We start from the raw sequence: 17,662 nt of genomic DNA on the forward strand, positions 1-17,662 counted from the left end.
CACTAGTTGTTTTTTTCCTGGTGAGAGAGAGAGAGAGAGAGAGAGAGAGAGAGAGAGAGAGAGAGAGATTAGCGGTGGCTGCACGTTGCAGTCTGCAGCCCTTGCGCACCCCCCTGCGCGCAGACAGAGCCGACGCGCGCCGCCGCTCCGTCACCAGCTGCCGGACTCACAGTCCACCACCTGCACCGAGTCACGGTACCGGAACGCCACCCGCCTCCCCCAACCCACACACACACACATTCTCTCTCTCACTCACACACACACACACACCGTCCCCTCCCTCCTCCCTCCTCCCTCCTCCAGTGTTGCGCTCCTGCTGCAGCGTCCAGGTCCAGGTCCAGGTCCAGGTGAGCCGGCACAACAAGTCCCGACGCACGGAGCGGGGATGCTCGCTGCCTCCCTCCCGCCGGACGGGATGCTCTAGATGGGCCGCGCAGGATGTGAAGCTCCGCTAGAAGAAGCAGGAGGAGGATGGCCACACCACACTCGTCCGCGGCGGTGCTGCTGCTCCTGCTGGGCTTCCTCGCCGCGTCCTCCGTCGATGCCGGTGAGTGGTTTCTGTTTAACCACTACAGGTTGATGAGGGAGGATCGGGAGTAAACACAGCACGACGGGTGGAGCCGGTGGAGCTCAGGCTGCTGTGTAGTGGTGCTGATGTGGTGCATGTACAGTGCAGAGTGGAGCAGGTCCCTTTGGAAAAGCACCTGACGTGACACCTTGTACGGGATGTGTTTGCATCTGTGTTGCTTTGTGCATCAACATCTGCATCAGATGACACAAGTAGACAATAACAAACATGGCTGACACAGTTAAGTCTAGTCTTGGTACAATTAAGTATCGAGACTTGATAAAAACAAGGTTTTCCTCCTGTAGTCTGGATCTTATTTCTAGAAATGAGTATTATTTTGACATGGGAGGGATCAGCTTTTTGTGTGACTGGCTCAAGAAAGTTCTGACTTTCTCTTCTGGAAATATACTGGCAAAAAATGTGCTCTTAATTCAGTGGCGGATCTAGGATTTGTCTGAATCAGGGGCCATAGAAGGGGGGGCCACGCTTTACACAGAGGTGCCAATTATATGTCTGATATCCACGCTCAATTCTGGATTCAGCAAGGTGCACAGTTAAGTCAGTCCATGTTTACTGTTTTCTCTATAGCTTTGATTCAAAGCCACACATCATTGAATATATTTAACATATGAAACTCTGAGTCTATTCATTTCTTAGGCGGTGACCACTACAAGTATCCACAACAATTTGCCAGCTTTCCTATTATTATTATATAATAGTAAACTGAATATCTTTTATCATTTTAGACTCTTGATTTGACAAAACAGACATTTAAATATGTCACATTAACCTCGGGGAAATCTGGCAGGGCATTTTTTATCATTCACTCTGTAATTATCAGTTAATTAAAGAAAATAATCATTAGCCACATCCCTTAAGTGCATGTCCATGGCTTAAAATGGAGCTCCAGCATCCATCAGTATCCTGAAATGAGATTAAACAACAATGCGTTATTCTGTTCAGAGCCCTACATATATGCTGCATAGCTCTAATCATCATATATCATGCATGTTGGATATATAACACCTCATCTATCTTTCATGATTTTGCATATTTTTAACCTGCGGCAGCTTACGTGCCAGTGGAACATTCATTTCATGCGGGAGATCTCACATTTTACACAGTTACATTGCATCTGGATGATAAGCCGAGAGATGACAGATAGTCCTTTGTAAAGCCCAAATCCTGCTGATAAGATCATGGAGGATTTATCTCAGGCTGAAGGAAATTTGATATATTTGTCTTCCTGAGGCTGAAGATAAATGTAGTTTTAAGAGGGAATTTCATGAGGCTGCAGCCAGCGTCTGGAATTTTTTCTCTGGCAGCAAACAGCTCAAGAATGGATGGGAATCCCTGTTCACTCTCGTTTTGTTTCTCTGTGGGTGTGTGAGGGCTGGAAGATAAATAGTGGGGAAACAGCAAGTCAAACACCTAGCAGTGACTATGTATCACACACATTGGATACATCCACTCTGCATCTACACACACACACACAGAGCCATTGGGAGCCACTGGGAGTGTGTCGCCCACCAAAATATTAATCTCACCAGCACTATGCAACACTCCAGTTTTTTCTGCTGGGTTCTGATGATTGTGTAGGAGAGAACGCAGAGACTCAGAGAGTTCCTCCTTCTCCCTGAAACACCATCATTTGATTCCTCAAACAACTCTCGGGCTGCATGGTTCAATATTTGCCCACGTGTGAAACCATGAGTCTAATTTGTTTCAGGTGACAGACTGCAGTTTCTACTGGTAATCTTTCGGGCAAACATAGAGAAAAAATAGAGCTCGGTACTGAAACACACACTTTGTGTGGGGGAGATCAGGACTAAGGGGAGACTCAACAACTTTTGTAAGATGGAGTAGATACATTTTCTTCTTCAAAATAAAAAAGAGCGTTCATAAGAAATAAAGGAAATGAAGTGCTTTGTTGCTCAACTCAACACAAAGGCATTAGCTACTGCCGTACAACCACTAGACTATAATGGCTGACAAACCTCTTAAACTGGATAACTTTTTTTTCTTTGAAGATTGAAGTACCATTGGAAGTAAGGGAATTAAAACATGCATAATGTATAAGCAAGGCCAGACACTGACAAATACACTGATTAGTTCTGATTAGTCTGATAGTCGGCTGAAGTAGCTGACTGTTTTGCTTTGATGGCACAAAATGGACTAAACCAGCAAGCTGAACAGACTGGGTAATGACACCAAATCAGCTGAGCAGTAATGTGTCAGAGTATTTTGGATTTGTCATTGGGAGAGTATAAAGGTTCTATGCCTTTATTACTCTTCTTTATCGCTGTTATCGTTACGCTACTTTTTAGTTATGTCCTTATCCAATAGCAAGCAGTCAAACCTTCAACAAGTAAATGTGTTCATGACATATAACCACCTTTTGAAGTTAAAATTGCTTTCAGCAAACATCTGGAGCAACAGCAGAATTCACAGGATTTGTGTAAATCCACTATTCAGTCTTAACTCTGCTTTGGTCTCCTCCAACTCCAAAGGGAAGTATTGGCTCTACACTTGCTAAATGCACACAAGGTAGTTGCATCTGTCCATCTTCCAATTTGTCCTCCTAATGATGCTGGTGAGAGCAGTAAGAGTTATTGGCCTGAAAAGCAAAGCACTGTCTTAAAAGATGCTACGCGCTCCTTAGAGACGATTTTCATCATTTTCACGTGAGTTTTTATGTGGTTTTGTCTTTTTTTATGTGAAACACTCAGTTGTACCCCAGGATACTGTGCCACCTGATTATCACTCAACCCTAATAAAAATGCTTTTCAGACACAAAAAAAACAAGCAGTAAAACTAGTAAAGCTGGAAGAAAATTGTGTATTTTAATCAGCATTTAAAAAGAAGGAAGCAGGATATTTCCCTTGAGGCTGACTTGTAACAGTAACATCAGAGCCAGATCTTGATATACAGACATTCACATTATCAGGTTTTTCTCCACTCTGTGCTTAAGGGGGGGGGGGCTATAGTTTAATCCATCACAGATAATCTCCCACCAAATGAATGCATGGCCGACTAGGATGTAAGATTGATGGCATATTAAAAACATCCTCATGAGTCACACTTTAATGAGACGTGAGTGGGAGAGAGGATAGAAAAGAGAGGAAAAGGTAAAGATTGGAAAATACGAAATGGTAATCAGTGTGTGTGTGTGTGCATGTGTGTGTGTGTCAGAGAGAGACAGATGTGAAAGAGCTCCTTTTCAAGGGAAACACCAGCAGATCTGTGTGTAGTGAATTAGGTTTTGTATTAATGAAAGGAGGAAGAATAATCTTCGGGTGGAGGAGAAGTTCAAAGAGAGAGAGTGATGGAGTGGGAAAAGATGTGTGTTCAACAAAATGTTAATGACCTGTCTCATCTATATTGTTTCCCGTGGCCATGCTGCATGTGTGTGTTTGTGTGTGTGTGTGTGTGTGTGTGTGTGTGTCAGACCCCCTGCTTTCAGCTCCGCTCAATGTGACCATCAGAGAGCTTGAGGTCAATTCCGCCGTGGTCACGTGGGAAATCTTGGAGGGAGACCCCGTTATTGGATTCGCCATCACCCAGCAGGTACTTGTGTGTGTGTGAGTGTGTGTGTGTTGTGTCCTTCATGTGAGTCTGTGCAGAGGAAAAGTGACAACTTGGACATCACAGGTTCTCATACTGTGAGGTGAAAAAGGACAGATATTTTTTAAAAACCACAGGTTTAGTCCAGTTTTCATAGCCTGGCGTGTTCAATAGCCCACTTGCCCACATGGTTAGGGTTAGGGTTAGCTGTGTGGCATGCCACACAGCTTGTGATGGCAATTGAGGTACTTTCAAACCCTTGCTTGATTGGTTTAATTTCCCTCTTAAATAATTCCTGGAGTCTTTACTCAGTCCGATACTAACACTGATGTAATGCACATATTTTCAGATTCAGTGTGACTTACTGTTTTCTGAGAATATCATAATTTTTAACATCAATAGCTAATGAGCATCTATAAATCCTGGTAGAATGCATAAAAATATAGACTCATCGAATCACAGTTGTCCAGTGATAGCCGTCTCTACATCCAATAGGAATGTTTCATAGCTAATCTGACCTACTTTTAATGGTGCTAATTCGCCAAAATCTAACCAAGTTTAGGCTCATTTCTTATTTGAGGGAAAGTGGACAGTGTCAGAATAAAAAAAAACATTGACAATCATAAATAAACAAAACGTAAAGTTACATTTCTGCGGTCAGGTAAATATGCACTTTCAGATGTAGATTTTTTCCACATGCAGTTTTAATGGGTTCAGAAATTTCCTTTTTAATTGGCTAGTAAATACAAATGTCCCTTAGGAGACTTCGTCTTGCTCTAGCAGGAACAAATTGACCTGAGCATGCAATTCCTAGCTGAATAATAATGTACATTCCAAGTAGAGTGTACGCGGCCAGAGAGGCATTATGTTTCTTTAAAGCTTAATTACATTGCTAGTAAAACCCCCGAGGCTTCATTGCAGCTTTTACTTGACCGCTGACCATGAAGACGTGTTTGCATTTGCACCATCAGCCTTAACCAGAGGGAATCTTTACATGAGGGTTGATGTGCGGTTTGGCTGTAGCACCAGGAATCTTTGATTAAGTGTTCATCCATTGATTTTCTACAAACAAGTATATCACCCTTTTGTTAAATGTGTGTTCTTGACATGTTGGAAAAACATCTGAACGAGGCAAAATCAAACCCTCTATAATCTATGGTTTAAAAGAATCAGACAGCGACCCGATGCATCATTTAACCCTGACCTGGGAGTTCTCAGCTGAAGTGGTGCCAAAATGAAAAAAAAGGAACTTCCCTGCAGGGATCAATAGAGTATCACATTACACTGAACCTCCTGGCCCGGATTTCTCTGCTTCTCTGCTCTCGCCCCTCGCCTGCAGAAGAAGGACGTTCGCATGCTGAGGTTCATCCAGGAGGTGAACACCACCACACGCTCCTGCGCACTGTGGGATCTGGACGAGGACACCGAGTACATCGTCCACGTCCAGAGCATCAGCATGGGAGGCAGCAGCCCCCCCAGTCAGCCCGTTCTCTTCAGGACACCCAAAGAGTCGGAGAAGCTGGCGTCCAAGAGTCCAGGTGAGGGACGACAACACGAACTGTGCCTGCATGAGTGTCAATTTTACACACACAGTTCCGACCTCTGTTATAAACACACACACACAAACTGTAGGTAGATCATTCATATGCAATATATGCAAGAGTGAACAAAAGTTAGCAGAAAAGAACAGAGAAACACTAATGCATGAACCCAGCAACACTCGCACAGAGTACTCTAACATTCTGCTTGTGTTTTCCCCTTAATGAGACACACATACAGGGTTCGAGACTCACACTAGCTCATTAGTGGAAATAGAAAGCCACAAGACAACTGCAAAAGTTACAACTTAACAAACAAAGCCACAAAACAACCACAGAAGCCACACAACAGAAACACAACCACAATGGAAGAGAGCAACAACGTTGACAATGAAACCAGCAGAGTTGATTAATGCACAGGTGATGATCACATGAAAGCTGTTGTGTTCTCCCTTGTTGGGCGCTCCAAGCACCTTTACCTTAACGCCTCAAAAAGACAGGCATCAAGATTAAAGTGGCGATTGGCTTGTTTGGGTTTTTTCACAAACCACAGCTCACTTGACCACAGTAAGTTGTGTTACCGTTGTGTGGCTTAGGCTAAGGCTTTGCAGTTGTGTTGTGGCTTTTGCATTGCCTACATGCACAAATGGGTCATACAGGTCCATGCACAACGACACATCAGAGGAGTAACGTTCTGTTAATGCTTCATTGGGACAATGTAATAAAATACAGAAATACCAATCTTTGTGAAAACCCCCCCGCTCCTCGCATTGTTCTCAATCTCACGTTCAGAGGCTGCTGTCATCTAGAGCTGCTCGCAGCACTTCCAATTTTATCCCGTCCGACCCAGTTACAGCGGCAGGAGCAGCTAAATGCTCATCAGCAGCGAGTTGATAAGAGAGGGAAGATGGGACGTTAGGGAGCAGCGTGTTCACTGGAATCATCCTGCGTGTGGGAGCTTGTGCTCCCTGTGAGGGGGAGGGTGGACTTACATCACACATCTTAACAAGTGTCTTAAGATGTGAACCTTTCAGACACAAGTTTGCTTTTCACATGTGATGAACAGAGCAGGAGAAGTTCAGGTGAGGGGTAGTACATGAAGGAGGGAGGACATGACGTATAAATTACACTGTGTAAATCACGTGTTTGTGTTGACATCGACAACGACTTCAACAATTATCACTTAAAGCTCTTGAATCCTGCGCCTTTCCAATCTGACATCTTCGCTTGTGTTTTCAATGTGTATGAGACCTCTTGATCCTGCGATATTTGAATTCTTTTTGCTTTGTTCAGTGTTGCGTCCGTCACATGTTAACATGTCACTCGCACTTGCCTGCTTTGAATTTTCAGTATTCTCACATTGGCTTATTCAGACATTTCTGGGACATTTAACAAGTTCCTGATAATGTCCTCAGCAACTGACTGGGACATTGGTGTTCTCTCGTACAGCCTCTCTGGAGAAGGTGTGAAAAGTTAAAAAGCAGATTTGTGAACATCGTACAATCAGACCTGGATTTTGTGTCGAGATGACCTTGCACACATGCTGTGCAAAAGTGGACAGTGTGCTCTGACTGAGTGGAAATAATAGGCGAGGATATTTTCTGGAGATCAACACCATTCAAAGGCACTGCAGGAGACAGGAGGGCTACGTTTTCAACACGCTGTGAATTCTCCAGACAATGACCTGCTCTATTCACACATCGACTTTATCGGACATCACACACACTGTGAAGCAGGGCGCTGGTAGGGTAAAGTCCATTTACTGTCTGGGTCCACTGATTCAAACATTTGGGTTCACACATGCAGATCCTTCAGGTGAAGGAAATAATGTTTCAGGCTTGCAGTGCACATTTAAAAGCAACAATCCAGATACATTTTCACAAGTAAATGGCCATTTTTGTGTCTTACCTCTTTGTATGCAGCAGCATACCTTCCCACATACCATATTGCAGTTTAAAAAGAAAACTGGGGCACATTTTCAAATTCTGAAACAATATGTCTTTTATTTGGGACAGATAGACATAAACCATCTTATTGTTCTTGATGTGTGTGGATTTTGTAGGGAGAAGCGTAGCTGGCAGATTTAGGACCAGCCCACATAGCTATAGTGATTCGATGTAAACTTGAATTACTAACACAGAAACATTGGTCGCTGATGTTTTTCAAATGTTCGAGGGAGAAATGTGATCATAACTGTTAAACAGAATTGATTTGCCGTGGATGTGAGGTCATGTGACTTAGGTGTTTAGTGGGACAATTTGCACTGGTGTTGAGGGGCGGACTCGTTTTGTTTGCTTCGACTTTGATGGAAGTTCTCTTTGTGTATCTGTGTGTGTTTGTGGACGCATTCATTAGGCGGCCTGATTAAATCTCTCAGCCATTACTGCTTCCCTTCCCCTCGAAGCGAATATAAATCAGCCTGACACCATTGACTACCTGCAGGTGCAATGTAAACACCACACACAACCTCCCTGTGTTTTTATCTCTGTCCGTTTGTCCCGTTTATCTTTCCTCCTGTCTGCCTGTCTGTCCTGTCTGTCCTGTCTGTCTGTAGCTCATGTGTAAAACCAGCAAAAACTTCAGAAGCCCTGAATGCTCTGAAGTTTCCATAATGTAGGGAAATCCTTTTGGCAAGTAGTGAGTTGTAATGTTTTTTGTCAGTTATTAATATATAGCTTTTAAAGTAATCCTCAGAGGGGGTTGGACAGGTTCTAGACGCATCAAACTACCATCAAGCAAGAGGATCCTTCACGGAGGAGCTTGGACGATGGTGCAGGCATTCCTCAGACAGCTCCATGCACGACAGGGCTCCTTAAGCAATACTAAGGAAAGGAGTGCGGTAAAACAAGACCATGTTTGTCGCTGGAGGACAGCCCATTCCACGGCTGGCCAAAAGCCACTTCCACGCCTGTAGGGGGCAGTACACTGCAGACCTGCCTTACAAACAGATGGGGAAACTAGCCAAGCAGCGACTTGGAGGGATCCTGGCAAAGACTGATCAAAGCAAAATCATCAAGCTACATCAAGCACATTAAAGCAGAATCCCAGGATGGTACCATGAATAGACACATTAGTTGGGCAGACATCTGGAGGATGCTGGGAACTCTGCTCGGAGAGCCTATCACACCCTCCCAGCTCCCCATAATGTTACCCAGTGGTTTGGATGTCTGCTGTGTGGCATCATCAACGCAAGTCTCAAGCATATGTTATCAGGATAAATGGCGCTGCTGACCCAGGTCTGCATCAGGTGGTACTCACAATTTGCTGAGCGGAGGTTTGTCGTTTGCATCCATGAATTGAAAAAAACTTGTCAAAAAAAGCGAAAAAAAGAAAAATCATTGTTAGGCCATGGCAGATGTATTTGTTTGTAGTTTTTCATTTTATCGAGGAAAAGAAACAGTAGTTGATGTTTGACAATAAAACACATGCTCAACTATATCACCAGAGCATTTAGCTGCTCTGATGATAACCTCATGAAGGGACAGTGGTCGCTTTGATACAGAGAGATGTAGAGATGTCATTCTACAGCTTCAGGTGATACCCAACCATATCTGTGGGAATCAGAAAAAAAACTTCCTCGCTGCAGAAAATTGTAAACTGCTATCACCAAATGATTACAGTATAACCCCCCCTCTCTGGCTGGAGGCATCAGCTCAGCACAGACGGATCACCATGGCAACAGGAGTCCTGGGAGCAAGCAGCGTCGCCCCTGACTCATCCAGACACCGACAACAAAGTCCTGAAGAGACTGGACATGGGGGAGAAACCCCTTCTGTAGCATGACCTCTCCATTAAACTGATCAAAGTTCAAAATAAAAGAAACCATTAAGATTCTTTAGTATCCAGACTTCTTTAAAGTTGTAGAGCAGGGGTCTTCAGCGTTTTTCAGGCCAAGGACCCCCAAACTGATGGAGAGATAGAGCAGGGACCCCCTACTATATATATTGTATGAAATTGTGTTTATTATTAAACTGGGCCTAGTGCCATGTATAAACATAGCTACCCTGGTAATGAACAATCAATACTAAGCTATTAAAATAATACACAGAAAGATAACGTCTTCTGCCTCCATTTATCCTTTCGTTATAATATGTTGGATTTATGTTAATGTGTATTTAAAGACATTTAAATTTGTGGGAAAAAAATTTGTTGAAAAAAAAAAAAAGAATGCTCTAATCAACCAAAAAGTTTGCGACCCCCCTGCAGTACCTCTGCGGACCCCCTGTTGAAGACTTCTGTTGTAGAGATTTGTTGAGTTGGTGGTTAAATCTACCCCCCTTTGAGACACATTGAGGATATCGCCCCAATTGCAAGCACAGTGACATCGGTGCCAGTGTGTCTTCATTGTGTTAGTTCAACCTTTTTGATGTTAAATAAGAAGGAGCCATGGGAAATGCGGGTTACCATGAGAGCGGCTGTTGGCAACAGAGAGTGAGAGATTGTCCTGTTCAAACCTTTAACCCAGTGAAGGTGTTGTGGCGGAGCTGCAGGAGAAAAACAGTGAGTGATAAGTGGGTAAGGATCCAGCTCTGTCTCCACGGACCTCAGCTCTCACTTAGCTTTAATTACACTGACCAGAGTGCAGAATTTACACCAGGCAGCACCTCTGCTCTCCCGTCACCTCGTTTGATTCTTTTTATCTTTCCCTGCAGACTTTCAGTGAAATGGCAATTTCACATTTGCTCTCTGGTACAATGAATCGCAGTGTCCTCCGTGGCGCTTCGCTGACTCCGTGTGTGTGTGTTCTTCTTCACCCTAGACGAGGTGACGATGGAGGAGTTTGGTCACGCTGCCCAACTGAGGGCCGGAGAACTCATCATCATTGTGGTGGTGCTCATCATGTGGGCAGGTAACACTCGTCTCCTCTTCAGCATCACACATTTATCACCGCAGATCTTATAAATCCACTGTCTGTGCAGAAAATGAGCTGTGTGGCTGAAGTGCTATTAAGAAACACACACACACACACACACAAACACACTGGTGGTGGTGGTGGTTTCATCTCTCTATGATGACTACTTGGTTTCCCGCTGTGGTTTTGAAATGACGCAAGGCCGGCCAGGTTGCATTTTAGGGTGATCAGAACACATCAAGTCCAGTTTTCCATTCTGTACAGCCATCAACAAAAAGCAAGAGATGAAATATACAGTTTTAAGGGGCAAGAAGTTATCATAATAACAGAAATGTGTTTTAGTTAAAGCATGAAAGTGAGTTGTTCTTGTGTTTGAGATGTATTTCAGACATAAAAGACACAATTTCAGGTGGAACCTTATTCTAAAGGGAGAATATTATGCTCATTTTCAGATTCATAATTTTAACTTGGTTTTTTACTTGAAAGGTTTACATGCTCTAAAGTTCAGAAAACGCATCAATTTATCATACTCATACTTTCCATTGCTGCTGCTCCTCTTTTCATTTTCTGTCTTTAAGGCCCCCCCCCTTGATTAAGCTCAGTCTGCTCAGATTGGCTGGCTGGACCCCAATCACTGTTGCTATTGGCCAATCGCCTCCACCATGTGAGGGGAATGTTGGCCTCTGCTGTCGATTTACCTGGTCGTTTTAGGGGATGTTCCATAATAAGCAAGTCAAATGCAAATGTGGCCACACATGTCACATGAAATCACTCGGCGTCTCAGGAGCTTCAGTAATAGTGTTGTTTTTATTACCAGATCTTTTACATGCACAGAAAAAATTATATTACACACTAGAGAAAAGAAAAACTGTAATAGCATCATCTGTCTCCTTTAAATTCATCAGCAAATAGTATTTGTGCCCTGAGGGAAAATGGTCTCTTTTCTTCTTCTTCTTCTTGCAGCCCGGCAAAACATGGAGAACACACACACTTGAACATAAAATAGATCCAATATAACAGGCTGAGTCATGTATAGTATATACAGTATGTTTCGCAAATGTGTTATTCATGCTGTAAATGTCAGACTAAGGGGCTTTATTGCACTGGTATAAGACAAGAATGTCGATAAATGATAGTTTAACACACACAAAACGCATTACAAGTCAAGTTACAATGTCGTTATGGCTGGTAAACTCCCATCATCTTCAATCCTGTGCACGTACAATAACAGCATGTTGACATCCCTGTAAAGCACATTAAAGCACAGTCAGATACATCTTTACTCCGCCATGCTCCACTCAGGCACAGCGGTGCTTCTCATCGTGGTGAGTTGGCATGCTAACGTTTAGCTAATTAGCACTAAACACAAAGCACAGCTTAGGCTAATGGGAATTTTATTAGCTTTGCAGTACTGGACAAATTAAAATTTGGAAAAATGATGTGGACACAATTTAAAAGGTTCTTGGACCCCCCGGGTTATTACCGTTCACCCTGGGAGGGGGACACAGATGTGTGCACAAAATTAAATCCATTCATCAGATGATTCAGTCTGGACCAAAGTGATGGAGTGACTGACATCATCATCTCTACAGCTGCAAACGGGGGGGAAGGGGGGGGGGTAGCTGAGTGAGACAACCATTAAACACAAGGATGACATTTCAACAACAAGCAGAACTTTTTGAGGAGAGACTACAGGTATCTACATGTTTATGATCTAAGCTGTGGATTTGCTTCGCTACAGCAAGCACATGTTTTACTCTCCCCCTGGCTCGCTGAGATTGGAAGTGAACGGGGGAGCCAGCGATAGTGCAAGCAAGTGAGCAGGCACACTTCAAATAACGCTGCACAGGTATACAAGGCAGTAAGGGAGCAAAGCTCAGAGTTAGAGATCTCTTCTGTTATTATGGGAAGCTCATCTCCTCTCATGTGTAAAGGCAACATAAAAAGGCATTTAGGTGTCTAAAGATGCACAGAGATTTACATTCGTAACGTGTATTGATCTGACATTGATTAGCTCAGTCTGTCAGTAATGTCTGTTAAAACATCTGACATCTTGACTTCTCTCTAGCTGCAGAAACTCTGACTCACACATCGCAATGGGAACGTACCAATGTCAACAAAAAACAACCACATCTCCTTTGACTTCACCCTGTCTTCAGTTGGAACTGCTGCTTAATTTTTTAACTAACTGCTGGAGGCAATTTGTTAGTGGTATTTATTAGGGCTGTAATGATTCTAGAACCAAAACCGAAATCGTGTAACTGACGTCAAAGGTCTCGTTTCGTGAAAGCGCAAAGTCGGAACTGCGAATCGTCTCCCATTGTTACAGCCCTAGTATTTATTTGTATCCAAACTTGACATAAGCAGACAAGGTCACCTTTTCAGCATCACACACACACACACACACACACACACACACACACACACACACACACACACACACACACACATACACACACACACACACACACACACACACACACACACACACACAAACACACACACACACACACACACACACACACACACAAACACACACACACAGTTGTCCATCCATTAAATAGTGTTTTAAACTGAAAGAATATGGATTTCTCTTATTTAAGCCACTCAATCATGTTGGAAATAATCTTTTGTCTACTCAGCATCGTTTTACACAGCTATAAATAGTCTTACCTAACCCACTTCACCAAGTGTAATGAGATTCAATTATAGCCCAAATACTGTCTATATGGTATAAACAGTATTTGGGCTATATATATAAATAGTAACAGTGAGAGGCCTTGATTTCCCTCGTCAATTACCTGTGAGAGGACAAGTGACAGAGGCTGAGCTTCAAACAAGGTTGGAGAGGGAGCAGTGAGGGGAACGAGTGCATTTCTGAGCAATCCAAACTCCAAAAGGAATAAGGGAGAGCTGGATGATGAAAAAAAATAAAAGTGAAGGAGATGAATTGTGTTTTCAGCTTTTAATTGGGCCTATGGGGCTTGCTGGGGGATATCACACTGCGATATCCCATTTTGCCCTTTGGTATTGTGGTGATGAAATGAACAGGGGCTGACACAAGCAGAACAGCCAAGAATGAAGTTGTGTCGGGCCAGATTCAACCCTCCACACACTCCTCCACTGTCATGAATTATTCTCTTTCTGCTTTTTTTGTGCTTGTTCCGTATCTCTCTCTCTGCATCTGTCTGCCACCTCTGCCATATTTTTAATCTTTTTGACTGAGGGCAGACATCACATCGCTATCAAAACATCAAGTTCATATCTGCATCTGCACATTTCACTATTTTATCCACGTCTCTCTCCCTATGCTCTCCCCGTGTCTGCGTTAGTGACACCTCAGGTGGCTGTTGCCTGAATAGAAGTAACAAATAAACTAGTCGATATCATCCTCACCTTTGTTTGTAATTGAAATAACTGTGTTGTTGTATTTAAATATGTAAACGAACATAACAAAATCAGAGACATGAAAAACTAATTCAGATTACTGGAGCGCAAATTTCCAATTTTTCTAGAACAAATTCCAAGTCACTTTCACCAAATGTTTTGAAGCTTTGTAGGTAAGTTATCTCTGTTGTCATGGAGCTATAGCTGCTTAAACGTGTCATTATTCTGAAGACTTAATTTTTTTAATCCACGTTAAAAGTTGACACAGTTTATTCTCACCTTTTACCAAAAATTTTACATTTAAGTTCCAGTTTCTCATTTGTTATGTAGCTTTTGACCGAGTTTCACAGCCTCTATCAGATCTAATAACGGTCAAAAAAAGTTATAAGGAAAGCTACATTTGAAGATTTAGTATAAATGCAGGCCAGGCAGATCTTAGGAGCTTCTATTTCTTAAAGGAATCGCTCAACGTTTTTGAAAATACATTATATTTGTCATATTACTGAACTTAAATGAGATGATTGGTCCCACTCTTATATTTGTATGGTAAAAATGAAGCTACAGCTAGCAGGTGGTTAGTGTTAGTGTAGTATTGATTATCTCATCTATCTTTCAGCAAGAAATAATCAAACTATATTCCCCAAATGTTGAACTATTTCTTTATACAACTTATTTATTTCAACAGTTAACAAAAATCGAAATAATCCCACTATCCTTTCTCTCTAAGGTGTGATCGTCCTGTTTTGTCGTCAGTATGACATCATTAAAGACAATGAGCCCAACAACAACAAGGACAAAGCCAAGAACTCCTCAGAGTGCAGTACTCCTGAGCACCCACAAGGGGGGCTACTGCGCAGCAACGTCTAAGACCAGCCCCGCATCGCCTTGCAATATCCAACTCCTTGTACCTCAGGACAGGTGAGGAACAGAAAAGTGTTTCCCGAGATTTGATTCGGTCTTTCGTAATACCATGGCAATCTTTCCGATCGGATAGATGCTGTTTATGATTACATTTTTTTTTTCCCAATTGTTACATTTGCTGTCATGGCTCAGGTTTAAGAGAAGGTAAGAGTTCAAAACAGTCCATCTTTATAAAGGCTCAGTGATGCAGGCAGACAGTAGGTGGCGTAACAGCATGAGCAGTGGTCAGTAACAGGCAGGCAGTTTAAACAGGCATAAAGGTAAAAGGAGGAAAGAAGATTCTTAATCCACCCAAGGCAGGTTATCAAAAACAAGCAGGCAAGAATGAAAGAAAAGCTAGAAAGCTACACTGTGGAAAAACACAACAGACAACATGGCAGGGAATGAGTGGAAATGGGCCGACATCTAAGACCTGATTTGGGAAAAAGGTAAGGAGGTGTCCAGGGAAGAGCTACAGGTGGATGAAAGGCGGTAAAGCAGGGATCAGTGCTGGGTGGGAGGGAGGAGAAGGGTCTGAAATGACAGGAGAAGTAGTAATCAGGAAGAAGCAGGCTGAACCTCTTCACATTCTAGTTAAAGCAACCACAACTAGGCACTTTGGGCCTGTCAAGCTTTGGAGTCATCAACACTCTGTGTGTTGCATGGTGCTTAGTGATTTAAAACCAAAATACAAGAGTAAAAGTTTAAGCAATGGATCCTCTGTGGCTCCACACATGAGAATTCCCAGCCAACTAGCCATACCTAGTAATAACCTAATGTCTCTTTTTAAACCAATAGGAATATTGATATTATATATGTTTATTTGTGGGTTTTGGGGTATTCCTGAGAAAGCCCTGTTCAGGACTTACACATTCACAAGTGTAAGGGCACAAGAGCTTCTCTTTCACTTTAGCTCTGTCGTTTTAGCTGGAAACGCAAAAGGTAGCAAGAGAAAAAGTGCGGACAACTAACACGAATGCAAGAGCGACAACACAACTGCAAAAGCCACATCAACAATGGAAGTCAGCGACAATTAATGTTGACAATGAACAGGGGGGCACTTACAAACTTGTAACCTTGAATCATTGTCAACATCTGGTGATGCTCCCTTTCATTGTGATTGTGTTTCCATTATGTGTCTTTAAACGTCTCAGTCTCCGTAGAAAAGGCTCGGTGAACTCATAAGAACTTTTGTTGTGAGTCTTGTCCTGAGCTATTTCTGTCCTGTGACTCATTATGTGCAGGGACATTGTTTTTTCCAGACCCTGAGACCAACAGAAAGCCATTGTCCGAAACCATCCTACTGAAGAAAAGACGAACCATCACAGGAGCTTCACACAATGAAGAACTCTTGAAATACAAAAGACACAAATGTGAACTTGAAGAATCACAGGCTGCAAACAGTCCAACAGGAAACAGAGGAGGACGAAACCACTTCCACCTTTGTTGTGCCCAAAATTGGACTGTAGCCTCCTTTTTGTGGGCAGCCGATATGACAGAACACGCAATGGCTTTCATGTCAAGGCACCAGTGGGGACTCGAGTTTCTTCTTGACGAGAACTGCTTGATTCAGACGTTCTGGTTATTCTTCATCGGTGGCATCAAATCCCAGGAGTGGATCATCAAACATGAATGTCTGTTGTTTGTATATTCAACTGAAGGTCAGAGACGGCAGAGATGTAGTTCGTCTCACAGGAACAGCTGGTCCTTTAGGCCCAGGTTTTAGTCAGCACACAACAAAACAAGCGACAAACACACAGGGACTTTCTCTTTTTCTATCCGTCCGCCCGTCATAACCTTGTATTTTTTGTCTTGACCACAGCCCTCTGTGTAGCAGCTCATCTCTCTCCTCGTCTTTCTGTGTCTGTGTTTCTCTACTAAGCACATCACCATTTGGTGCTCCTCCTACTGTGATTGTTGCCCTCACAATCCCAGTCTTGATTATGGTATCATTTTGACACTGTACACTGAGTATTACTCTCTGTCATCAGTTAAAAGATGTGTTTATTTTTTCTGTCTGGAACTGGAACCTTGAAGCCCTGTCGGTGCGGAGATACAACGCCATCTATTTATTTTACTTTCAAAGCATCCCATATCTTGTTCATTTGAGTCGAGTGACGTTGTCTGAATACAGACAAAGTTGAAGGATTGGCCAGGATTGGTCATCAAAGTAGTTTCTTATTCCAAATCAATAATGTTCAACACACTTGAACTTTGAAAGTTATCAGAAACAATTACCCAGGTTCATATTGAGGGTTATTGTTGAGCGCTGCATATTCAGCACCATATGCTGTGTGTGGTCTGCAGCGGGATGTGCAGGGAGTAAGGATGGAGATATGCAAAGCATCCTTCCTTAATGAAAAGAACACACAGGGCAAAGTTTGGCTGGGTTTCCACTGTGGTTTGGCTGGAGACCAGCAGGGATACACAGCTGTTCCATTTGGCCGTGTGGCTGAATCCTGTTTTGAAGTGTAAACCATCTCTTCTATTACCCCACAATCTTGGGGATAGAGATCAAACTGCCCTACAACTGCAAGTACCAGTAAATGTTACATGAACCTGTATCTCAATCAGTTGGTTAAAGGAATGTCAAGGTGACCTGGCACAGTGAAAAGTCAGCACATACCACTATGATTTGAAAAATGTTCCAACTTCCATAGTGCACTGGCAGTCTGATAGTTTAATATCCTGGAAAATATACTCATCACTCTTCTCTGTGGTTCCTCCATCAGCCCCCTTTAATGACTCTCCCTACCCCCACTTAATGTGAAATAGCTGCTTCTTTGAGAAAAAGTTGAATGGTCAGGCCTACGTACATTGAAAAGAAATTGAGATCGAAGCAACCTACTAAGT

The 17,662-nt window shown here is 42.8% G+C and overlaps 1 protein-coding gene across 1 annotated transcript; it reads left to right on the top strand.

Moving 5' to 3' along the window:
* The first annotated feature begins 471 nt into the window (after window positions 1-471).
* Window positions 472-14,776, top strand: fndc5b (fibronectin type III domain containing 5b). Its single transcript, XM_061092471.1, has 5 exons — window positions 472-547; window positions 4,017-4,135; window positions 5,472-5,670; window positions 10,430-10,519; window positions 14,637-14,776. Exons 1-5 carry the CDS (start codon window positions 472-474, stop codon window positions 14,774-14,776), a joined length of 624 nt encoding a protein of 207 aa, XP_060948454.1.
* Window positions 14,777-17,662: the final 2,886 nt, after the last annotated feature.

Source organism: Limanda limanda, chromosome 19 (assembly GCF_963576545.1).
Source record: "Limanda limanda chromosome 19, fLimLim1.1, whole genome shotgun sequence".
Taxonomy (NCBI): Eukaryota; Metazoa; Chordata; class Actinopteri; order Pleuronectiformes; family Pleuronectidae; genus Limanda; species Limanda limanda.

Coding starts and splice junctions, on each gene's coding strand:
- fndc5b (XM_061092471.1), top strand. CDS start 472: ATGGCCACACCACACTCGTCCGCGGCGGTGCTGCTGCTCCTGCTGGGC. Junction 5,671..10,429: donor GCTGGCGTCCAAGAGTCCAG/GTGAGGGACGAC, acceptor TCTTCACCCTAG/ACGAGGTGACGATGGAGGAG. Junction 10,520..14,636: donor GGTGCTCATCATGTGGGCAG/GTAACACTCGTC, acceptor TTTCTCTCTAAG/GTGTGATCGTCCTGTTTTGT.